The sequence below is a fragment of the Netta rufina genome, assembly GCF_964035555.1.
Source record: "Netta rufina genome assembly, chromosome: 1".
NCBI lineage: Eukaryota > Metazoa > Chordata > Aves > Anseriformes > Anatidae > Netta > Netta rufina.
In genome coordinates, this window is record NC_140123.1 from 191863350 (window position 1) to 191887809 (window position 24460).

The 24460-nt window shown below is 48.4% G+C and overlaps 1 protein-coding gene across 1 annotated transcript in view; it reads left to right on the forward strand.

Annotated features, from left to right (window-relative positions):
• The window catches only part of LAMB1 (laminin subunit beta 1), a 40840-nt gene extending 16618 nt beyond the window's left edge, over window positions 1-24222 (forward strand). Inside the window, exons 15-33 of the mRNA XM_084284788.1 lie at window positions 230-357; window positions 891-1014; window positions 1520-1724; window positions 1877-2020; window positions 2110-2341; window positions 2749-2912; window positions 3043-3267; window positions 4052-4269; window positions 5032-5128; window positions 13127-13496; window positions 15048-15232; window positions 16480-16721; window positions 18600-18803; window positions 19182-19326; window positions 20086-20293; window positions 20524-20665; window positions 21480-21656; window positions 22861-23020; window positions 23949-24222. Coding sequence (XP_084140914.1) covers window positions 230-357; window positions 891-1014; window positions 1520-1724; window positions 1877-2020; window positions 2110-2341; window positions 2749-2912; window positions 3043-3267; window positions 4052-4269; window positions 5032-5128; window positions 13127-13496; window positions 15048-15232; window positions 16480-16721; window positions 18600-18803; window positions 19182-19326; window positions 20086-20293; window positions 20524-20665; window positions 21480-21656; window positions 22861-23020; window positions 23949-24085 — 3507 coding nt within the window. The 3' untranslated portion in view covers window positions 24086-24222. The remainder of the gene's footprint in view (window positions 1-229; window positions 358-890; window positions 1015-1519; window positions 1725-1876; window positions 2021-2109; window positions 2342-2748; window positions 2913-3042; window positions 3268-4051; window positions 4270-5031; window positions 5129-13126; window positions 13497-15047; window positions 15233-16479; window positions 16722-18599; window positions 18804-19181; window positions 19327-20085; window positions 20294-20523; window positions 20666-21479; window positions 21657-22860; window positions 23021-23948) is intronic.
• The last annotated feature ends 238 nt before the right edge of the window (window positions 24223-24460 follow it).

Here is a 24460-nt window from a genome sequence, read left to right on the forward strand (position 1 = left end):
GGAGACGAGGGCTTCCTGGAGGAATCAGAACTCAAAGACAAGGACAGGAGCTCTTATTTGTTTTTATTATCCCCAATATTATTTGCTTCACGGTTTTATTCAGTACAGGTGCTGCAGCACCTGTTTAATCAGCAAATTACAACATGACAAGTCAGAGGATGGCTGGAGCACTTGGCTCTCCCAGAGCTTACAGCCCTTGCTTGATGCTGATCAGCCTTTTTCTCTCCAGTTGCCGGATCAGTGGGAAAAAGCATTGATCACTGTGTCGCGCCCAGGCAAGATTCCCACAGGTAGCCGATGTGGCAACACGGTTCCTGATGATGATAATCAGGTGGTCTCACTGCCTCCCGGCTCCAGGTGTGTATAACAGGATGGGACAGAAAGAGAAAACCTTTTTAAAAAAGAAAAATGGTGAATTCACCAAAAGCAGGCATCTGTGAGGCACCCAAACCTGCAGTGTTGAATGAATGTGCCAAAGCAGTTTCAGTCCAGCTGAAAGAGAATCATCATGTCTTCAGTTTGCTGTGGCCCCTATGAAATTAATGAAATTTCATTATCAACGGGTTGTAAAAACATATATGCAGTACTGTGTCTGTAGTCTCAAAGCTTTTAAGTTTATTCCTGTCGTCTGACTTTTGTTCACTGAGTACAGGGGGGAAAACTTGGTGTTTGCACAGCCCGTGAGCGAACATCGCCGTTACTCTTTACCTTGCCGATAAGCTTTTCCGGCTCTGACTCACGCGAGCCTCTGAAGCGCCTCTTTGCATCGTAGCTTTTGTTCTGCCCACTCTTGGCTGCTCTCTGCTATCTCGATTGCTTTATAGGGCTACCTGAAATGCCTGACGGTGCTGGGCATTTGAAGTGAGGCATATTTCCTGTTCCCAATCCAGATACGTCGTTCTCCCACGGCCAGTCTGCTTTGAGAAGGGGCTGAATTACACCATCCGCCTGGAGCTGTCGCAGTACTCCTCGGTGGACACCGAGATGGAGAGCCCGTACACGCTTATCGACTCTGTGAGCACAAATTACCTCAGGGGTGCTTTGGTGGACAAGCATTCTTAAAATCCTGAAAATTTGCATCTTTTCTGGGATGGGTCTGTGTAAATCCCAAGTGCTACCTCACAGAGTTGTTGCTTAGGGCTCAATTCAGATTTTAACTGAATGGTTTAAAGCAAGGTAGATTTCTTCAGGCTCAAAGTTGTTTTTCTGCTAAGAGGCTTTTGCTGTCTTTTACAGGACTGCAGATAGTTCCACAGAGCTGGACTTTTGCAGCATAATATATGTTGTGAATATCAAACTGTTTCTTTTGAAATGATAGGGTTTGGTAAGAATTTGTTAGATACCAGAACTATGCCACAGAAAAGTACAAAAATTCTGTCACTTTCCTTCCAAATTCAGTCAGTCTCTCCTTTTTGGCCTAAGAAGCATGATAGAAATTGAGATAATCACAAGTTTTCACAGTTTTAATAGAGGCTATTTATAAATAGTGACACGTGGCCGTTGTAAAATTGTTTTATAGCTCGTTCTCATGCCGTACTGCAAATCACTGGACATATTCACAGTGGGAGGCTCAGGCGAAGACGTGGTCACAAACAGCGCTTGGGAGACTTTCCAAAGATACCGGTGCCTGGAAAACAGTAGGAGTGTTGTGAAAACCCCGATGACGGATGTCTGCAAGAACATCATATTCAGCATTTCTGCACTATTACACGAGACCGCCTTATGTACGTAGCTACCCACTTGTGGAGGAAACCATACCTGGAGGCCTGATGGTGCTTCCAGGTTTGCATGGGGAGCACGTGCATATGGGAAGAGCCATGGGGTGAGTGTCCTGCAACACAATTCTCACTGCTCCCTAATGCTTCTCTCTTCCTAGCCTGCCAGTGTGACCCCCAGGGCTCGCTGAGCTCGGTGTGCGACCCCAGCGGAGGACAGTGCCAGTGTCGGCCCAACGTGGTGGGAAGGCAGTGCGACAGATGTGCCCCCGGCACCTTTGGGTTTGGGCCCAGCGGATGCAGGCGTACGTGAGACCCCATCCTTTGCGCTGGGCTGCCAATGGGGCTGGGCACTGGGCACTGAAGCACAGCCCCTTTCCTCCTCTCCTTGCAGCTTGCGAGTGCCATGTCCGAGGTTCGTACAACGCCTTCTGCGACGCAGAGACGGGCCAGTGCCACTGCTTCCCCGGCGTGTACGGGCGACAGTGCGACCGATGCCTGCCCGGCTTCTGGGGCTTCCCCAGCTGCCAGCCCTGCCACTGCAACGGCCATGCTGACGACTGCAGCCCCTACACCGGGGAGTGCCTGCACTGCCGGGACCACACGGCCGGCCACAACTGCGAGAGGTATTTGTAACAGCGCTCCTTGGATGGCCCGTGGTGGCAGTCACAGCCAGCGGGGCCTTTGCTGTGAAATGTAGGATGTATGGAGGGAGGCAAGTCTGTGTGCCCCGGGAGCCAGGGAGTAAGGAGCACGCTGCCTGTGGCTTCCCATCTCCCACCAGAGAGCGCGTTGTGGGACCCCAAGGCTTTCCCCATTGAAACCCTCCTAAGAAGCATCTGCCTTGGGTCTCCAGCTTTTAGGCTGGAGCGAGCTGAATTTTCTCCACTGGCACAACTGCTCTGAGCTTGGGTGGCACCGGAGAGCCGCAAGGGTCTGTCTGCCTTTGGGTTCTTCACTGTCCTGTAATGGTTTAAAATGTGAGTGTGTGTGTCTGCCTATGGTCCCCTGCATGCTGTACCCCACTGCACAGGTGCGAGGCCGGCTACTACGGAGACCCCGTCCTGGGCTCGGGCGACCACTGCCGCCCCTGCCCGTGCCCTGACGGCCCCGAGAGCGGACGCCAGTTTGCCAGCGGCTGTTACCAGGATCCGGTCACTCTGCAAGTCATGTGTGTCTGTAGCACAGGATACATAGGTACTGCCTCTGCTTTGAGTGCGATCCGATTAATCCCCCCTTTAGTTAATGGCCCTTATTGTCTCGTATTGCCATTTACGGGGCTGTGAGCCATGCTGGTAATTCCTGCCGTGCCTGCTTGTTCAAACAGGCAGTCGATGTGATGAATGTGCGTCTGGCTTCTTCGGCAGCCCCGACGAGGTCGGCGGCGCCTGCCAGCCCTGCCAGTGCAACAACAACATCGACACCACTGACCCGGAGGCCTGCGACAAGAGGACGGGGACGTGCGTGAAGTGCCTGTACCACACGGAGGGCGAAAACTGCCAGCTCTGCAAGGAGGGCTACTACGGGAGCGCCCTGCAGCAGGACTGCAGGAGTGAGTGGAGATGTGCCTGTGTTCCCCTCCTCGGCCACCCACCACGTGGTGGGGCGGCAGCAGCCACCATAGCTCTTTATAATTGACCTGGGACCATTTGGGGTAGTGGGGAATACGAATTGCCTCCAGTTGGGCTTGTGTGCAGCTGCCCTGCCGCTCAGTGGGGCTGCTAGAGGGCAGGGGAGCCCTTTGCCTTCTGGGGGGAGAGAAGGGGCAGCATTTGCATGTGCAGAAAGGATGAGGCTTGGGTCAGAGAAGGGTTTCTTGCCCTCTTGTTAGTGGTCTTTGTTTCCCTCTTATCTGGAGATCACCCGTGGCAGGGTGAGGATTTGCCTTTTGTTGACACAAAGGTTCCTGCAGATGTGGCTGAGCAGCAGGAGCCGAGTCCTGCCCCAGAAGCAGACTCGTCTTCCTCGGTGGCCTGATGCAGCCCTCCCTGCTCCACTGCACAACAGGACCGGGGTGGGGACATTTTGCTGCTGCTCCCCATCCAGTGCAGCAAAAGGATTGCAGGGCAAGGAAGCCGAGTCCTGCTCTGCTTTGCACATCACCACTCTGAGCAGGATGATAGGAGCTGGGAAGGCTTGGGTTTCCTTAGTAAAGGAGGAGACAAGAGGAGGAAGGCTGGAGGGCCAGCACGGGGTCACAGAGAGCTGCTGCCACCTCACGCTGGGGCAGCAGCCCGAAAGGTGGGGATTTCCATCTTGAGACCCAAGGATGGCTGAGGGGTGTGTGTCATGGTGCTGTGCCACACACACACACAAGCTGCCACCTCTTCTTGCAGAGTGTGTCTGCAACTACCTGGGCACGGTGCGGGAGGACTGCGACAGCGCGGAGAGCTGCCGCTGCGAGGCGGCCACGGGGCAGTGCCGCTGCCTGCCCGGCGTGGTGGGGCAGACCTGCGACCGCTGCGCGCCCCACACCTGGAGGCTGGCCAGCGGCACTGGCTGCGAGCCCTGCGACTGCGACACCACCCGCTCCCTCGGGCTGGCCTGCAACGAGGTGAGGGGAAGGCTGCTGGAAGCCACCTGCAGCCTTTCTGCAGCTGGGCTGGGGTAGGATGTGTGCATGGGCTGGGTGGAGCCCACCAAAAGGTGTCAGAGCCATGGGTTGCCCTGCTTGTCCCGTAGCACCTTGCTTGTGTGGCACCTGGGGGCTGAGGGGTGAGCGAGGCGGGGGATAGAGTTAGGTGGTCATGGTTCGTTGGCTGCCACCACAGCTTGGTGTCCAAGAACATGGAGCATGATCAGAGGGCTGGGGCACCTCTCCTGTGAAGAGAGGCTGAGAGCCTGAAGAGAAGGCTCTGGGGAGACCTTCCAGTACTTAATGGGGGCCTGCAGGAAAGCTGGGGAGGGACTCTTTATGAGGGGTGTAGTGATAGGATAAGGGCAAATGGCTTTAAACTAAATGAGGGGAGATGTAGATGAGACATTAGGAAGAAATTCTTTGCTCTGAGGGTGGTGAGGCACCCAGAGGCTGCCCAGAGAAGCTGTGGATGCCCCATCCCTGGAGGTGCTCAAGGCCAGGCTGGATGGGGCTTTGGGCAACCTGGTCTGGTGGGAGGTGTCCCTGCCCATGGCAGGGGGGTGGAATTAGGTGATCTTTAACAACCCTTCCAACCCAACCAACTCCATGGTTCTGTGACTCTGCACGCCCTGCTCCATTAGCAATGTCCATGTGGGTTACAGGTGCTGGGTGGGGAGGGGGAAGAGCCTTCAGGCTGCGGCAGCCCCACTGAGGTGGCCGTGTCCCTGTTTCTGGCAGTTCACGGGGCAGTGCCACTGCATGCCAGGCTTCGGAGGCCGGACCTGCCGGGAGTGCCAGGAGCTCTTCTGGGGCGACCCGGCTGTGGAGTGCCGAGGTGAGTGCTGATGCTGCGTGGCCTTCGTACGGGAGGTGTGGTGGCGGCCATCTCGGCGCTCTGCCGCCTGCCTATGTCAGTCTGGAGACGTGACAGGAGCCCGGTGTGGCACTCGTGGTTTATTATATTTCTTGTCAGCCCCTTGCTTGGAGACCAACTTCTCTGCTTAGAAGCTAACTCTTCAACCTTTACTTCGCAATGTTGGCAGGTAGACCGGTGTGGTTAGAAAAAAACTCGTTTGGGTTCGAGAAATGATCTGGAAATAAGTTTATTTGCCTTTTGATTTTACTTACTAGAAGACTCCTGTCCCTCTTTGTGTTTTGTTAGGGAGACTGTAATTGAAAAAGTTTTTGATTTAGCAGAAGATTTTCCTTTTATTTCAGATTAAAGTAGAAGAGTGAGCAGAGACTGTAGAGCTAGTTAGCCGTAGCTGCATATGGGAAAACAGAGTGCCATGAAGTCAATTGTTTAGAAAACTGGATTCTCTCTGTCCTTTCATTATAAACAAGTCTGTTCATTAGCTGGAAAAGAAACTTCAAACACTGTCCAGACCAGAACAAACTTGTATCTCTGATCTGTTCAAATAGGAGTCTTTGCCAGGAGGGTTTGCAATAGATTAAGGTATTTTTTCCTGCAGGGAGGAATGTGCTTGCTGTGGTCTTTAATAAATCCTTTACAATAGAGATACCTCAGAGCCCATTATCGAGGCAGGTAGGAAGGTCACAGTTACCTGGTTAATGCTGCAGATGAAAGGGCTGGGGAATTGTCCTGGTTCCTGAGTACATATTAAGTTTCTCATTTCGGAGGCTGTGTGTGTTCTGGCCGTGCCGGCTGCCTCCCGCTGCTCCAGGGCAGTGGTTGTCTGCTGGTATCAGCTGTCTCCATCAGGGTTTATTGATGGAGTCCATCTGCATACCTTATCAGTAAGATTTTGCTGCGTACCAGCATTTCTGACCTCTCATCAAGTTTCTGCTGTCTTTAGAGCATGTGAAAACCTGCTTTTTAGCCTTTATGAAGTAAAAAGAGGATGTATTCCTTCAAACTCAAACTCATTTTTCTTACAAAAGCACCGCGCTTTCCTTCAGACCTGTCACCCCTTCTGCTTCCAAGTGACACAGCCTCCGAGGGAGGGGAACAATCTCCTCTCAGCCCTCGTTCAGTCCTGACCGGTGGAAGGGTGGTGTTCAGGCTGGCAGAGACGCAACCGCGGCGTGGGAAGGTCATAGCCTTCTGTGATGAGTGGTTTGCAGGCAACCTGGAAAACTGTGCCCTTTACAGAGTTACAGAGTTGCAGAGCAGTGCCCTGGAAAATAGCTTAAATGGGGCCTATAGCCAAGACGAAGCTGAAACAGAGACAGAAGGGGGTTTGTCACAAAGGCAAGCCCTTGCTCAGCCCAGGCAGCCAGATTGGCCCCGTTCTGTATTGCATCTGGGAAAAAAAACACGAACTAGTCTGGATTGGGGGCTGTCAGAGAGCTCTGAACCATGTGAGTACTGATGAACAAGCTTCACTGCAGGCACCAAGCTGATGTGGAGGTGTGTACATCCATCCTGATGTCTCCACAGTGAGTTCTTCCACCAGCCTGGGCAAGCAGCCTCTGCCCAAGGTTGGAAATTACAGGGTGAATCACTCAAGGGATGGTAATGTCAGACCTCTTCACAGGAGGTCTTCGGCCTGCTGGCACCAATAGATACCAGCTCCTGTTGAGAAATCAGGACTGTGCTGCCCACGCTGCTGTGACACCCTTTAAAATGTTTGAGTTAGTAAGAGGGAAAATTAAAAAATTACAGGGATATGTGGATGTGGCCCTGGGTCCCAACACGATCTGCTGGAAACCAGACTCCAGGGCGTGCTTCCCCACTATCCCTGTTGGCGGCTGTGACTGCTGCAGGCTGATGTCTGTGGTTTGTCTTTGTCTGTAAATCATTGTGAAATGGGAGACGGTGAAGCAGGAGATGGAAGAGGTTGGGGTCCTGGTGCCGTGGCAATCAGGAGGGAAGTTTTTGTACCTGTTTGGGGTGCTTGGATTTGCAGTCTGCTCCCTGCAGTGGAGAAAAAGCATCTCCTGATGTCTCTCCTCTGCATTTCCTCAGTGCTCACAGTGGAACCAGGCTGCTGGGGCAAGCAAAGCTACAGTTGGGTAGCTCCTCAGCCCCTCAGTACTCGTGCCACCACCTGCAGGTGTCCACTGGGGATTACACACCTCAAAGAGCACCCCAGAGTCTGTAGGGCTGTGTCCTTGGAGACTGCTTACCCCATATGTAAGCACAGCACGACAATTATTCATCTAATTGAACGTAATTCCTGAAAATGGCTCAAGAGCCTGCTTGTGGGGCAGAGCCAGCCCCTCTGCCAGACTGTTCCTTCAGCCACGATTCTGCCCAAGCGTGCACGTGAGTGTGTGTGCGTGCACATAAAAATCCTTGCTAAGGTAGTAAATGACAGGATTACAAATTTCATGAAACTCAAGGCTCCTAGGCGCCCTGCTGGAGTTTTTCCAAAGCCTGGCAACCAAACTGCAGGACTCAGCACGCTGAGCTCCGCGCCGACTGCAGCCCACGTAGCACGTTTCTGGCAGCAGACTCCAGGCTCCCGAGATGCCTCTGAGATACCCCGTGGCAGCAGATGCAGCTGGAACGGTGTGTTTGTGTGGTATACGTGTGAAGTTTGTGTGTCTCATAAAATACAAATGACGTGACAATTTTAGTATCATTAGGGTTTTAATAAACTGAACAAAGAGAACAGACCCCAGTTAGGAAAGGGCACTGTAGGAGGTTGAAAGTTAGGTTGTATTGCTAGGTCCCGTTTACATGAAGTACATACGTGTCAATATTCTTCTGTGTTGGACCTGAGTATCTTAAAAAGTAGACTCTAACAGAGCTAAGACGAAAGGAGTGTTGTTTTTATTGAGCGTTCATTACCGACGTTGGCAGAAGGTTGCTTTTCTCAGTTTTTGTTGATCTTTGTTGAGTTCCTGGTGCTGAAAATACCTGCTTTAAAAAAAAAAAAAAAAACTTCATTGAAAGTTATCCCATTGTCATTTAAGAATAGGCTTCGTAGTCTTAATTTAACATCTAAGTCTTAATTTAACATCTGAATCTTAAACCAGGCACGTAGGCTGCTTTTATAGGAGGTTTTAGTGGTGTGGAGAGAGAGATCAGCAAACATTTCATCTCCTCCTGTTTGAAGCCTCTAAAGGAAGTCAGGCAAGTTCAACGCTAAAGGAAGTACAATTTTCACTTTCTTAATTTTAATTGACCTGTGGTCTTAAAATATTGCAACGTGTATTGGCTGTTTCCAGAAAATTGCCCTTCTGGCACAGCCTGCTAGCATGTTAAAATGCAGAACAGCTCTGGTAATTCTAAGCTGGAACGGATCTTATCTTAACACTTGTACAGAAAATCGTAGTGCTGAGGAGTTAGCAATATGCTTACGGTGTAATTTGAGTCAATAGCTGATTATTCAGAAGAAATTTGCTAGCTCTGCAAAACTTCCAACCTTACAAATTGCTGAATGGTTTTATCATCATAGTGCCTCGCTACCACCAGGAGATGATGCCAGGAAATCGTGTTTGAACAAACTCATTGTTTTCCTTTTTTTTTTTTTTGCTGTGGAGGAGTTAAACATTTGGTGCTCTCTGTCCCTGATCTCAAGCAGTAAAGAAAATATTTCTGCAAAATGCTTTCTCTTCAGTGCTGTGTAGGATTATGTAAGACTCTCGCTTGTTCCCTATCATCCCTTAATAAGCCTTTAAACACCATGACTGCCCTTTGTACAGCCCTTGTGTGATCCACTGGATCATCTCAGCTGTGGTAGCAATATGCTAAGTTGCAGCTGTTGAATCAGAAGTGAGTTGTGAATATTTAACATCAGTGGGAAAGGTAGCAGAGCTGTCAGAGCAACTGGAAGAAAAATAAAGGAAAAAAAATAGTAAAAATGAAATGTATTGATCAAGATGGTAGGAAAATAACCCATGGATACTCTGTGTGTGCGTGTTCATGTGTGTACACGTGTTTGTGAGTCGATGCAGCTGCAGTCTTTTGTAGTCACAAATTGCTCATCAGCAGATCCTGCCTAAGAATTTGGCTAGAAAATTTTCCTGCCAAAAACGTGATTTCATTTATATTGGAGTATGCCCCAGCAGAATGTCTGATGGAGTTAAACACTCCATTAAAGGAAACAATACATCCAGGTCCAAAATGACATTTCAAAACGCAAAACTGTTATTTAATATGGTAAATCCTCCTTTGAAAACCCTTGAATGGCCAGTGATTTCAAAAGACTTCTTTTACTCCCCTGTATTTTCCATGGGAGGTACTTGAGTTTCCAGCCCTGCTTACATGGGGACAGATTCGATGTGTGTCTAACAGTGGTCTTCAAAGCAGCCCAGTCCCTATAACCTTGCTGTCCTTCACCACGGCCTTCTTCCCCCTCTGTCACTGAAAGAATAGCTGTTTGTCAAGAAGGCCATTCCCAACCCAAAGAGGTTAAGGTATCTAGATCTCTCCTAGTAAACTCAGTGTCTGTGTGGTTTTATAGTGCAAACTGAACCTCTCTTCCCAATTTCTGCTCTGGAGGTTGTGCTTGGCTCAGCCTGTGTGAGTATATCAGAAGAAAAACTCCTGCAACAAAGGGCATCGTTGACCACACAGGAACTGAGTCGCAGGGTGGCCAGAGGAATATCTGGATATTAATGTGATGCTGGGGTATTTTCACCAAAAAATGCACTGGGCGGGGCGTGCTGGCTCATTGTGGCACGGCATTCACTTCATACCAGCAGCTGATAAGAATCGAGGCGTCTCCTGTTTTCACATCCCCACTCATCGGCGGTGATAATCAAATGTCTTATTAATTCTTTTGGTGGTGGTGCACCCACCGTCACGGATGGTGGATGTGCACTCAGCACGTGGTTATTCCTCCATGAGCTATTTGCAATCCTCTGCTTCTCCAGTCCCCACGAGGACCAGGAAAGGTCTTTTTCTTTCCTTTCCCATGGATCCTGGCTTTGTCACCGCGCTTTTCTCCCTTCAGGACAAGTGTTTTGAGAACTGGCCACAGCTAAAGTCAGTGCTAAAGGTGTTGAAGATGGTGGAGGTCCTGTGTCACAGGGCCTCAGAGAGCAGAAAAACAGTTTCTATGGGTTTCTGGCTGGCCAAATATCATTGTTAGTGCAGTGCCTAGAAATGGGACCCCACTGTCTGATAGAGGTACTCACGAGACTGACTAGCGAGGAATGGAGCTGGTTCCAGCACTTGGCTGAGGTCACCTAGACTCTAAAAAAGATGCCATGCAACCAAACACCGGCACGTGCATGGCATTTGTGAGATGAAAGGTTTGTTCACAAGGTGTGAGCTGTAAGAGGAGCAGTGGTGCTTTCGTGAGAACCTCAGAAATGTTGCAGTCAGGGTTGCAGTAAAGATGTCTGTGGGCTGCAGCTAGAGAGACCGTGCCACAAATGTAGAAACGCCTGAAAAATATACAAAAGGGAAGGAAAAAATGGCTGGAATCTTCTTAGCCCAGTGCCAAGGGAGGCTTTTTCTTTAAACTACCTGATTTTACTAAAAAATGCAGATAAAATTGTCTTCACTTCCACCTTTTATTTTGAAAGCTGGTCTTCTGTGTGGTTTATGTCTTGTGTAGATCATGAAAAAGAGGACATCCAATGCTTTTGAAAGCTTTCTTTATATATATATATATGTATGTTGCATTCACACAGCTGGACTAACTCAGAGCCAGCAGTGCCTGCTTCTGGGCTTGATGCAGAATCCCAAAATGAGGAAATAACCCATAGTAATGTTTCTTTCCGCCTTGTGTAATTTTCTTGTGGGTCCCACAAAGCTCAGTTCAGACATTTCGTAGAACTCCAGAAGTGTAATTCTCCCAGCTGCTCTGCTGTATTTGGGATAAATTACTTCTTTCCCTTCTATCACCTCCCCGCAGGCAGCTGTGGAGTTTTGACTTTGCAAATGAGCTAGTGCTTAAATGCTCCTCTCCTCGTGCCCAGCATTTTGTGGCTGCATAGATTCTGTAATCTCCATTACCATGTCAATGTTCCCAAAGCCGGGTCTGCCTTTCCCGAACATGCAGGTATTCAGGAGTAGAATTACCAAAATGTGGTGGTTTTTTCTTTCCACTTTAAGCTTTTTAAATCCACAAGTAAATACAGCGAGCTCGTTTGCCAGCAGCAAGGATTCGTGTAACTTGATCAGATCTCGGCCCCTTTGAGAAAACCCACACGTTGCTCAGCCCCTCTCTGTGCAGCGGAATTTGGACAATCCATCATTGTGGCGCGGGCCCTGTTGGCTGACAGCAGGGTTAACTGACCTCCTTCCAACAGGAACTCCGCAGTTTGCCTGCAGGGAACATATTCCAGGGCGAGCTGACTACTTAAAGCACTCTGGATGTAAAGGAAAAACAATCTCTTGTGTCAGGGTATAGCTCGAAGAACAAAGGCCCATTTTGCTCGACCGTGCAGGCAGCAGAAGTTATTTTTGTCTCTGGCCGATCGTATTCAGGCTGTACAAGAAAAGTCATTTTGCTGAGGGCCCATTTGTTCTGCCCAGGCTCTTTGTGCGCTTCTTGAACCCAAGACCACCACCGTGGGCTGACATTGAAGCAAACAATGCCCAAGCTTGAGAACGGCTTTGTGCCGTGCCCTTTTCCAAGGGGGCATGTGCTTGGGGTGTGCGACTTGATTTATGGGCCGCTTGGAGCCATTAACCTCCTCCAGGGATGCCTGGTAAATGGATGTGTAAGCGAAGGCTTTTATCAGGCCCCGATCCTCTCCCTGTCAGAGGAATGTGTGCTTGGCCTGCCTCCTTTTTACTGTACCACCAGGAGAAGCGGACGATCTGCGCGTTTGCAAGGCCTCTCTTATTCTTCAGAGGGCTGCTGGAAACGACTGTGCTTCAGGAATTAATTGAGTAACTTCTCTTCCTGCAGGCTGGTGCCGAAGAAGTGCATCGCTCTCCCAAAAAGCTCGTTAAAAAAGCTGTTGCTCAAACATTATCCCTCTAATTTGGCAGGCACCAGGAGCCCCTGGGTCTCGCCTGATAGCACAGGGAGATAGGCAGGTGTTCGCAGTTGCAAACTAAGACTAAAATAAGAACGAAAATACCTTTCAGGAAGGTGTAAATACTAACTGCGGTGCTAACAGTGTGAATTAATTTACCAAAAATCTGTTAATCGGCCTCATTGCCACCTGAGGGGGCTGAGCAATGTGTAGTAGGGCTCACATCCACAGGGGAGGGCTTTACTCGTCCATCCAGTCAGGCAGGGCTGCCCATGACCTCGTTCTTCATTTTGCAGCTTTCTGCCTGATTTTTACACGTCTTCCCTGTTCTCCAAACACTAGCCCAGGCTCCTCGATGCTTCTCTGTGTACGCTGTTGGGGTTGCATTCACATTCCTTCCCTGAATATTCTCCCAGCACCCGTGGTAGGAGCACGTCCTGCGCCAGGCCTTTGTGTAGGAGATCTCTGAAGGGACGTTAGCCTGTGGATTTGTCCCATTCTTCCCTGAAACCACCTCAATTTTAGCACCCCCGGTATCCTGCAGCATGGAGCTCTGTGGCTCGGAGATGCAGAGGATGGTTGTTCCTCGTTCGCTTTCCCCTTTCACTCAGGTTTTGCTCTTAAACCCTCTGCTGTGCGCCTGCCTGCCATTTCTTTTCCAGCCTGGGAGGCCTTGCCCTACTGATCCTCAGTGTAGGAGGGAAACTGGGGTCCCTGTCTTCGGTTGCTGTCAGCTTTTCAGGATGAATTCATACTGTGCCCATTTCTAAGAGGTGCAAGCCAGGCCCTCCTGCTCTGCCCTAGAGTTGCTGCCCTGTCCCACCCCTTTCAACCCGTCCTGGTTCCCCCATACGCAGCACATCCATAATTAGCTGACTGTAACCCAGCCACAGCCCGTTTCCACACTCGTTTCACCACATCACAGCCATTTTTTTCCATTTTGTCTCCCTGCCACCCTCACCTGTGCCTTTTTTTCTCCTGGCAGCGTGTGACTGCAACCCCCGCGGCATCCAGACCCCGCAGTGCGATCGCGCCACGGGGCAGTGCATCTGCAACGAGGGGGTGGAGGGGCCGCGCTGCGACAAGTGCTCCCGGGGCTACTCGGGCTTCTTCCCCGACTGCGTGCCCTGCCACCAGTGCTTCGCCCTCTGGGATGTGGTCATCGGCGAGCTGGCTAACAGGACCCAGCAGTTCCTGGACAGGGCTAACGCCCTGAAAATCACCGGGGTCACTGGGCCATACCAGCAGACACTCAGCACCCTGGAGGAGAAGCTCGGGGAGATTAAAACCATCATTGCTCAGAACCCGGCCGCCGAGCCCCTGAAGAACATCGGGAATCTCTTTGAGGAAGCAGAGTGAGTGCAGTGGGTGTTATGGGGGTAAATCCAGCTTGGGGAGGAGAGGGAACACCAAGGAGCTGGGGTGTAGCGGAGTGGCTGATGTTGTTCCCACACTGGGCTTGAGGACACCCTGCTGAGGTACACCACGGCTCCTGGTGCTGGAGTGCACCTCGCCACGTGGAGCATCCCTCCCCTGGGCACAAACCTGGCCAGGGCAGGCAGGAGCAGCACAGGCAGTGAGCCCTGGCAGGGGTGTCCCCGCTCCCGCTGCGCAGCCGATTGCCAGCCAGCCGCTCGCGCTTGCCTTACGCTCCCCCGGGGCAAAGGCCAAACACTGCTATTGTGCGAGAGAAGCAAGGGGGAGAGATTAAATTCCTGGATTTCCCTATGGAGCCGATGAGCTGGAAACTTCCAAGCTTGGGGTGGGGGGAGCACCAGCTTTCTAACAGCTCTCGTCTCCGTTCTTCTCACAGTAAAAGCCCCGCATTTTCTTTTAAAGGTAGGTGTACTAAAGAAGGCAGTTTGGGCTTTTGCACATCAGGCAGCTGTGCAACCGTGCCAGGCTTGCTTATGCACTGCGAGGGGACTGCACGGAGCAAAGGGGAGAGGATTAAACCACAAATGTCTCAATTAGGGATACGCCGTGCCCTGCAACTCCCCCCCTCCAGCTGCAGAGCTGGGGTTGGGCTCTGAGTACCAAGGGAGCTGAGAGCAGCCAAGGAGCTGCTTCTCCCTAACATCTGCTTGTGTCTGCTCTTGTTCTTCCTCTTCTTGAGGAAAGATTGGGCTTGAGGACCGCTGGAAAGCAGCAGGCTGCTGAGCTATCGAAGGATGTACACCGGCTGTAAAGATTAAACACTGCCCGATTCCTTCAGAGTGAGGAATAACTGGGGATGGTGGGATCACCACGGATGGGAACAGCTTCCAATGCCCAGCTCTGTTCTGCAGCAGCTCTGCCTTGGATCGTGCGTTTGCCTTTCCTTTTAGGGTTATCCCACCAGCTGAGACCTGCTCGCTGAGGCTGACTGCAGGAGGTTTTCCTTCTTAGTCCTAGAGAAGCAGCTGGTGAGGAGAGATCTTTATGGAGGAGTTAAAAGGATCCATTGTATTAAAACTGGCTTTCCCCCCTCCTTCCCGAAGTTCAAATCTGTCCCATGAGCTCGTAGTAATCAAAACTGCATTTGTAGCTGTGTGGGATGAGAAGCAAATTATGTATGGATCATAGTAGTCAACTTTGACCTGTGCAGTTGCCATGATACCAGAGCATTACAGCAGCCCTCTGGAATCTGCCTCCAGTTAATCTTACACAAAGCAGCTGTTTGGTGCTTTGAGTTTATAAACGTGCTGTAGATTAAAAAGTAGTTTTGTGTGATAAAGGAAACAAAACAGTACTCTAGGTAGGCATGTTGCTACAAATCACTTCTGGCTCCACCGAGGGAGGACAGGGCCTGCCGTGGGAGAAGCGTGGCCCAGCTCTCACTGTTACTCTTCACTGAAGGCAAGCACTGGGGCTCACAACACAGAATCACAACCTCCCCCGGTAAGTCCTGCTGCTCTGTTTTCCAGGAAGCTGACAGCAGATGTTACGGTTAAGATAGCTGACTTAGAAGAAAGCCTATCAACCTTAGCAGAGAAGAGCAACAGCTCGGACAGTGACCTGAGCGCGCTGGAGACGGATGCCAAAAGCCTAGACCGTGTGGTGAAAGAGCTTGCAGAGCAGCTAGAGTTCATCAAGATCTCTGATGTGCGGGGTAAGTGGCGCAGGGAGGGGGAGAAAGCAGTGGGGTGGCTGAAGATTTAATTAGTGCACGGCTTTAAATACTGGGTTAATCTTCTAACGTGTAATAAAGTCAGCTCTTAGGAGGGCAGCTTCTCCCCGTGCGTTAGCCGAGTTGCTGATGCAGCAGGAGCTTTGTTTTGCCCCCTCACCCCTTCTTTCTCTCCCTCTGTGTATTGCAAAGCTGGCTCAAGTTCTTGGGGCACAAGAACTTAGGAAACTTTAAGACTTTAATTAAAGCATTTTAGATGAGGCACAACGGCTGAAAGCGAGGCTGATTCCAAGATACACCTGCACGTTTCGTTTGCTCTCCCCAGGCTGTGAAATTGCTTGAAACTGTTTGAAAAACTACCCGTGTCTTTAGGGGCACACCATAAAAGAGCCCCATTCTTCCAAGGCACCCAAGCCTGGTGTACCCATTGGCACGATGAAGTGCCAAACCCCCACCACAGAATCAGAGCTGGCTGGGGAAAGAGGCAAATCACAAAGTTATTAGGAAGCTTCCAAAGCTGACTTAATTCCGACTTAAAACACATTTGAATACACTATACATACATATATATACACAGAAATATACATTTGCAGCTTCGCAGGTAGTCTGGGATTGTTTCTGGTGAATGTGGGATTTCACCCAGTGTGGCAAAAAGGATGTAAAAACCGGGGAGTCCCTGGCTTGTGGCATTCTCTGGAAGAAGGCTGCCCCGTGGGGTCCCTCACACCCTCTCAGGGCCTCTCCAGCAGTTGTCCGAAACTAACGCTTACAGAAATCAGGATCTTTCATCAAAAAGTTGTTTCTTGGGAAAGCTCTGACCGGTTTCCAAGCAGCGACTGTGAGCCAGACATCCTAGGGCAAGCAACAAGAGCAAATGGCATAGGTGAATCCCTAAAAAAAATAATTGGTATCCTGAGAACCTAAAAGGCTGGGGCTCCGTCTGCCCTCAGCATGAGCAGAGTTCAGTCAATCCCTGGGGTCAGAGAACCGCTCAACTTTAAAATCCAACAAATTTGACACACTTTCAACGAGGGAAAAAATGATTTTTTTTTAAAACCAGGCCAAATTCTGTCCCCTTTACAACAGCACTGACCACAGCTGTGGAGGCTGTGGTTGCTTTAAGGTGCTGCTCAGCTTGCTAACCCAGCTGTGCGTCTGCCCACCTCCGTGACACAAATTATTTGGTGTCAGTTAACAGATTTCTGAGCAGCTCTGTCTGATTCCTGCAGGAGCCCTGGACAGCATCACCAAGTATTTCCAGATGTCCCTGGAGGCAGAGGAAAGGGTCAATGCTTCCACTGTCCACCCCGATAGCGCCGTGGAGCTGTCAGCAAAAACGCGGCAGGAAGTGGAAGACTTAATCAAGGAGAAGGAGGCCCAGTTCAAGGCTAAGCAAGAGGAGCACTCTCGCCTCCTGGATGAACTCGCAGGCAAACTGCAAAGCCTGGATCTCGCCGACATGTCAACAAAGGTACACAGCTAGGATCTGCTGGTAGAAAACCCACAGCGAAAGTAAGATGGTTTTTTTTTTGAAGAAGTGACAGGCAGGGAAAAACTGTTCAGAGCTGGACAGTGTGAAAGACAGGGTTTGTTGCTGAAACACACACATTTCACTGATTTTTGAGGTATTCTGTGGGCTCTGAGACACCTGTGGGCTTTCAGGCAGCAGGCCTTCATGTCATTCTCCCTCTTACTTCACCCCAGCCCTGAGAGAGCATCCGTCTTTTCCTCACCTCCTAAGCCAGATCCCTTTGCTGTGGGCAGAGCTCTCAAGTGCAGCAAAGTTCAGCAAGTCCAGTGGACTGAGAGCCAGCCTGTTAAGCCTTAGCTCACACGCTTGCTTTCTTCATTTTGCAGTTTCCCAGAGCACACGGCAGGGCTGCCCTCCTGGGCATCGCCACGCTCCCATCCTCCTGCTTGGGGCAGAGCAGCACTTGCAGGGAGCTGGAATCCAAAGGGCACAGTCTGTGTTGAAGCTGCCTGCTCATCTGTAAATACGACCGAGGATGGCTTTTTCTGGGAGAGGCAGGGTGTTTGCTGGGTTTCCCTTTGAAGCCAGGCAGCTGCATTCAGAGAACAATCCCGCTTGAAGTCCCGACTGGAGGGGAGAGCTCATTAACTCCTCGGGGCAGGGCCAGCCCTGTGTGTGGGGACGAGGTCTTCACACAGGGAATTGTCCCCGGTCCTTTACAACTGCAGTCACCCCACCCGGCCTTTTTTCTTGGGAGGGGAAGAAAGAGGCAGCTTTTTGTTTAGCTTCCCTTGCCCTGCATTCCTGCCTAATGCGTTCTTGAGGACTGAAAGGCTGGGGTAGATGTTTATCGAGGCAGTAAACACGGAGTTGCTCGGAGGTGTAATCACAGGATGCCAAAAAAAAAAAAAAGTTTGCTTTCTAGCTACTGCGGGATTGCATGCCAAGCAGGTAAGAGGGAATCGTTTACACTTCACAGGAGCCAGCTGCAGCTCACTTGGTTTTCCCAGTGAGATTTGAGGCTGCAAAGTACGTGTCAGTTAGCAACTATCATTTGGCATAAGGAGGGTGGTGGAAAGGGAAAAGTACCTCACAGGAACAGGGAATTTTCCGATTTGCCACCTGGCTACAGCTTTTAAGTGATTTCATTGTCCAAGCAGTGGATATTCCCAGTAAAATCTGCTGACTGAAGTAGTTTTGCTTAAAAAGTCAAACCTGATATCTTCTTTGGGAACACTTCATTGACACAAGTCATAAATTGGAAGTTATTATGGAAAGATGAAACCAGAGCAAACACTTCATGGCTGGGAAGGGAACAGCTTTTCCTGTTCAGCTTGGAGCATTTCAGCTTCTTACTGTTTTATCTTTTCCTTTGCTCTCCTTAGAGAGCAAAGGAAAAAAAAAATAACACTATGTTGCACAGAATACATTCTTCCTTTTAAAAAGCTGCTTGGGATGGCCAGTTTTTCCTCCAAGAGTAGTGAAGACCAGCTTCAAACAAAAGGAATACAGGCAGGGGTAGCTTCCAGCTTGAAATCAAAGCCCAAAGGCAGCTTTCCAGTTCAAGATGATATTTGGCAGAAGAGGACAATGAAAGCAAAGCTTCCCTCCTACCCTCCCTTTACTTCAGCAGCTGGGAGCTAGCTGGTTGTTACCCAGTTAAGGCAGGAAGGAGTGGAAGGGGCACAGAACAAGGATTAATATCGTGTTGGTATGGACCCGATGCAGCTCTCCTTCAGCTTCCTTTGCTTTGGTACTTGAGGCCCTACTTGGAAGGGGTAGGAACAATGTCAGAGCAGCATCCTATTCATCACCCTCGCAGCTCAGCGATGGGAATAAAGCCGGCACTGTTGCACTTGTCTCCTCTGTCTGCTGCAGACGTGTGGCACCCCCGCAGGAGCCTCTTGTGCCGAGTCCGAGTGCGGCGGCTTGAACTGCCGGAGCGATGACGGGCAGAAGAAGTGCGGAGGACCTGGCTGCAAGGGGCTGGTGACCGTGGCACACAACGCCTGGCAGAAAGCCATGGACTTCGACAGAGACATTCTCAGCGCCTTAGCAGAAGTTGAGCAACTCTCCAGAATGGTAATATGCAGAATCCATTGTTACAATACCAAAAAAAAAAAAAATCTTTTAATTGTAACACAAGTTTAGGCACTAATTGACAAAGTATGTGCCTGGCTTACTGCAGAATATTCCTTCCAGTTGCGTAACATCATCCCACTCAGAAAGGGAGCTCGCTAAAGTAAAGCTTCATGCGTAACTCTAAACATTAGCTTGAGTTGTTTAAACTAGCATTGGTGGTGTGGATCAGGGCCAGCTTTTAAAAGTGTTCTGTGAGTTTTATGAGACGAAGCATTTCTCATTACTGTTACCTCTGACTCCAGGAGAATTTTTTGTTGTAAAACAGGCCTTAAAGCAGAAGCCAATATGCATTCAAGCCTTCCATTTCATTCTCTCCAGGTTTCTGAAGCAAAACAGAGAGCTGACGAAGCCAAACAAAACGCACAAGAAGTTTTGCTCAAAACCAATGCTACAAAAGAGCAAGTGGACAGAAGCAATGAAGATCTGAGAAATCTCATTAAACAGATCAGAGACTTCCTAATGCGTAAAAACCTTACACTTATATTACCTACTTCAATTCTTCCTTGGTGAAAACTGTCTTTATTTTTAAATCATCCTCCACAGGGTAATGCAATAGCTGTCATCCCCTGCTCCTTTCAGCCAGATTTAATGGGTATGATGAAATCTGGAAACAGAAAACCAAGACAATAGGAAAACGAGGCCAATCTGTAGTACTTTGTTGTGTTCATTTCAGCTGAGAGCATTGTACGTCTGTAGCTTGCCAAGTCTGTTCATAAGCTCTGGCTGGAAAGACCCACAGTACTATTAAAGGGGAGGAAAGTCAGAAACGGTGAGGTTATCTCCCTGCAAGAAAGCAGTAAAGGTTAAATGAGGCCCTTGTTCGCTAATGAGTGGCAGTGTGGCAAACCCATTCCTTCTCTGTTTGCACAGGGCTGTGTACTGGTAGCACAATTACATTTACGTGCAGCTGTTGGCTTCCTCTCCTGTGGGCTTGCATCCCCTTCCCCCAGCCCCAGCACGGTGTAGCTAATCACTGAGATCTTCAAAAGGCTTCCAAGAGAGTGATGCCAGCAGGGCCTACGCGCCGGCTGGGCCTCTTATCAGAGGGAAGTTTCACCCTAAGGAAGCGGTTTTTACATCTTGATTTGCTGCTAGTCTGGGGGAGAAAGATTTTTTCCATTATTTTGCTTCTTGAGGGAGCAGTTGGATGAGAATTGGAGTACTGAGACTTGACAGTTCGAAGCCTTTACTCACATCTTTGTCATGTGTGTGCATCTTGTAGAAGACAGTGCTGATCTGGACAGCATCGAGGCAGTGGCTAACGAAGTCCTCAACATGGAGATGCCAAGCACTCCCCAGCAGCTACAGGCCCTGACAGAGGACATCCGTGAGCGCGTGGAAAGCCTTTCTGATGTTGAAGTCATTCTACAGCAGAGCGCTGGAGACATTGCCAGAGCAGAAATGCTACTGGAAGAAGCTAAAAAAGCAAGGTATGCAACCCTGTTCTGTATTGGGTGTCTCCAATGACCAGGAACTGGAATGAGGCTTTGATTTCACTATCAGGAAATGCAGTTTACCTTACCCCAAGGTTGATTCCCCATTCCTTCACTAAAGGGCAAAAATAGCCCTTTGCAGTATATGACTAGTGCTTTTCCCTGTACCAAAGTAAAGCATTTTTAGTGTTTTTAGTTTTTACTGTTAACATAGTTTTGTTCCACAGCAAAGGTGCAACAGATGTTAAAGTCACTGCAGACATGGTGAAAGCAGCACTAGAAGAAGCTGAAAAGGCACAAAATGCAGCTGAAAAAGCCATAAAACAAGCTGATGAAGATATTAAAGGAACCCAAGATCTGCTGACCTCAGTAAGTTGTTTCCTTATTTCCAAGATTTTTTTCTTAAGATACAGAAACAGCAACACATCTGAAACTGATGTAAGGGTGTCTAGGCAAGGCTCTTGTGTACTACAAATAAAAGATTGCACTTAAAATGAATCTAAACCATTCATAACTAGAGGATTAGGGAGCTACAAGCCTGCTGATTTGACTTCAGTGGCTTAAAGTATGGATGGGAGTGAGAAAAGCCTTTTTCTTAGGGCTTTCTCTAACACAGCAGGTGTGCCAAGATCTCTACAAAGTCATACACGTTGACCCCATTGTTGTTTGTTGTAGTGTGTTGGCAGAACCGTGCTATCTAGCACTGGCATCCACTGCAGCAGGGGACTAAGAAAACTAATGCTGTACTGAAGTGGTAATTGCTGTAGTCTCATCAGATAATGTATTTTTAGACTTTAACTCTGTACCCTGGTCTCATGAGAGCAATATCTATATCCATGAAGTGTGGCTAGCTTAGAGACAGGCAGCTTCAGCCATTTAACACTAGCATTTAATAATGAACTCGTGAAGTTCTGTTTGCAGATTAAGGAATTCTTGCACGTGTAATGCAATCGAGTCATTTTTTAAGAGGTTCTGTAATGCTTTTGCAGCCCTCTATACACTTGATCTTCAAGCAGTGGGTTTTTTCACCCTGACTGCAGTTGTCCATTTTTAATGAAACTGTAACACTTTTTATATCAGATCTATGGATGTGACCTAGTTAGTTGATCGGGGCTTACTCAGAAAGTTTTTGTGTTATATTTAGAAACTTTTGAAAGCATATCTTTGTCCCTCCTTCTGTTAGATTGAATCTGAAAATGCAGCATCTGAAGAAACGCTGAACAATGCCACTTTACGTCTGTTTGAGCTAGAGAGGAGCGTTGAAGATCTGAAGCAAAAGGCTGCTACAAATTCAGTGAATGCGGACAAGATAGAAGAAAAAGCTGGCACTGCAAAACAAAATGCTGAAGAAGTTAAGCAGGTGAGGAGATTGGGAAAAATGCTAAAGAAAAGCCAGTAAAACACACCCCAGGTCTCTGCAGGGGAACTTTACTTCAGTCATTGGCCAAGTACTGAGGACAAAAAGAGTGCTTAATGCACTTACCACAGATACCTGCTTTTACTCATTTTGGTACCAAATACAAAGAGAAGTATTAGGAAGTTATCAGTTTCTAGAAGAGTTGCATAAAACACATCTTGCTGTTGCACTGTCAGCCTTTCATACATTTGGTTCTGTCTCTCTGCTTTGCTATCTGCCACAAACACATTGGCTTTTTTTCCCCATCTATATTTTTGTTTCTGCAGTGATGTTCAGGCTAAACACATCAAAGTTTGGCATATACAGAATCAAACGGCAAAGATTCCTTAGCTCAATATCAAACCAGTCTCATTTCTAAATATCAGAGATGCAAAATTCACTCTGACCATATGCAGGCACTCCCAGTGTCTGCTCTACACCTTCGTAATACCAAAAGAATGTTAACCAAACAGTTGACAACTCTGCCAAAGGAAGTTTAATTCCCGCAATCTTTTGGCTGAAATTAGCCCACCAGTCTCAAGAGAGAGAGGTTTTCTGTCAAGGCAGGGACACATTATCCACCAAATCAATTATTTCCACACACTAAGTAGGATTTCAGGTGGCTGTCAAGTAAACCCAAGAGACTCCCAGCACTGCTGCAGAACGTGAACTTGCTTGCTAGTTGAATTCATCTGGGTGCTAGTACTCCTTAACCTCACAGAGGAAAAAAAGCACAGCTGAGAAGCCAACCTGATGTCTTTTCCAGCACGTTCACCTACGCAAACCAGGCAGCTGCTCTCTTCTTTCTGAAAGGGCAGCAAGGTTGTTCCTCCCTAAACGCATACATTCAACCAGGAGCATGGCCAGTTCCTTAACCTCAGCTGTGCTAGGGGCCATAGCTTCCATGAGTTACACAACTGTGTAACTGAATCCTGTAAATCCTTGCCAAGTATTAAAGCTGTAGAATTGCCACAGATCTGCAAGAGGGCAACTCAGTCTTCGTGCCAGCTCTTAAAACCTTGAGTATTAAGCAGGCCATACCCCGACCTTGTTTCTGCCTTTGTTACCTGAGCTAACAGCCTGTGCTCTGCTTACCCCGAATATCGAGCAACTCCCCTTGCACTGTCTTTTGAACGGCTCCATCTTGTGTTTGCATCTGGAACAACAGGTCCTCAACACCGAGCTGAACAGCAAGTACAAAACGGTGGAGGAGCTCATTGCCAAGAAGACAGAGGAGTCCGCCAGCGCTCGGAGGAAAGCTGACATGTTGCAAGATGAAGCTAAAGCCCTGCTGGCTCAAGCAAACAGCAAACTCCAGCTGCTCAAAGGTAAGGCTGTTCTGAGCAGGCGAGTCCTTACCTTAAGAATACAAAGCACTAACATGCTGTTAAACCAAGTATTCATCAGCAACAGGAAAAGAAAAAGGAAATTAATTCTTTGTTGCTGAGGTCTGAACAGCTTTTCTTATCCTTAGGGACACAACATAGTCTTGAATCAAAGATTTGTATTAAAAAGAAGAGCTAAAACTTACAGTGAGACACAAACTTTTGGTATGGCACCTCTCAGTGCCCAAAGAATCCTTACAGAGTGGAATTAAAATGTAGCTACCATGATTCGGATGAGGACTAACCCATCTGGCAGCACTAAAAGCAGCCCACTTCTTGACAGACTACCCACAACACCATCTTCAAACAGTATTCCCCTTACCCCACCCTAGAATGCCGTTAAAAAGGCAATCTTAATAAAAGGCAATTAGGTTGAAATAAAATGCAATTAGGATACAGAAGTTGCAGTTTACAGAAGAATTTAACATTTACAATTGCCACTTGAAGTCGGCTGAAGCAGGAGGGGGCAGCCTGCCCGTAATTGCCAGGGAGGAAGCTGAGTTTTCCTCCTGTTTTTGCCAGTCCAGGAACCTGCTCTTCCCCTTAGTCGCTCCTGCACAATTAAAATGAATCACTGAATAGTTTTGGCTTGTCATAATCAAGATATTTCAGGTCAACACAAAAATGGCAGTTATTTTCAACTTGAATCAAAGTATATCTTTTCCACTTACAGAAAATTACTTCCACGTTGCTTTATGTCCCAATATTAGGGAAACAAGAAGTGCCATTCCAGCCTTTGCTATTTTTTTTGTCAGATTTTCTTCCACAAGAAAATAATCCTGAGGTAGTTTACTCCTAACAGCTATGGTTTATATTTTACTGCATTAAAACATACCTAATTACGCTGTTTTTCCTCTTCCTTTGCTGACAGACTTGGAAAATACGTATGAAAACAATCAAAAAGTTCTCGAAGACAAAGCCAAGCAGCTGGTGGAGCTGGAAGAGACAGTTCGCTCCCTCTTACAGACAATCAGCCAGAAAGTTGCTGTTTACAGCACTTGCTTATAAATGGGAACAGAAAATGCTTACGTTCAGGATAGGGCTTTTTTTTTTTTTTAAATAAGTATTACACTAGTGTTTGTGGGTTTTTTTTGACATTACACTAAGACCTGATAAAGTGAACAGGTTTTATATTGACTTTTAAGTCACAGAACCAAAGACAAGTAACTTTTTGACATTGAAAATAAACAGTACTTTTGTATCACTGTATGTACCTGGTATGACTCACTAAGTTCCTTGTTATTTTCAGTAGCTGAAATGGTAAATCAATTAATCTTTTAGGTTCTGCAAGTCTTGCTTTTAAAATAGCTAGAGATCTAATAAAATATTGGTTCCAACTACAGCATGACAACAGAACAGTTAGTAGTGAAAGAAGAAGTACCA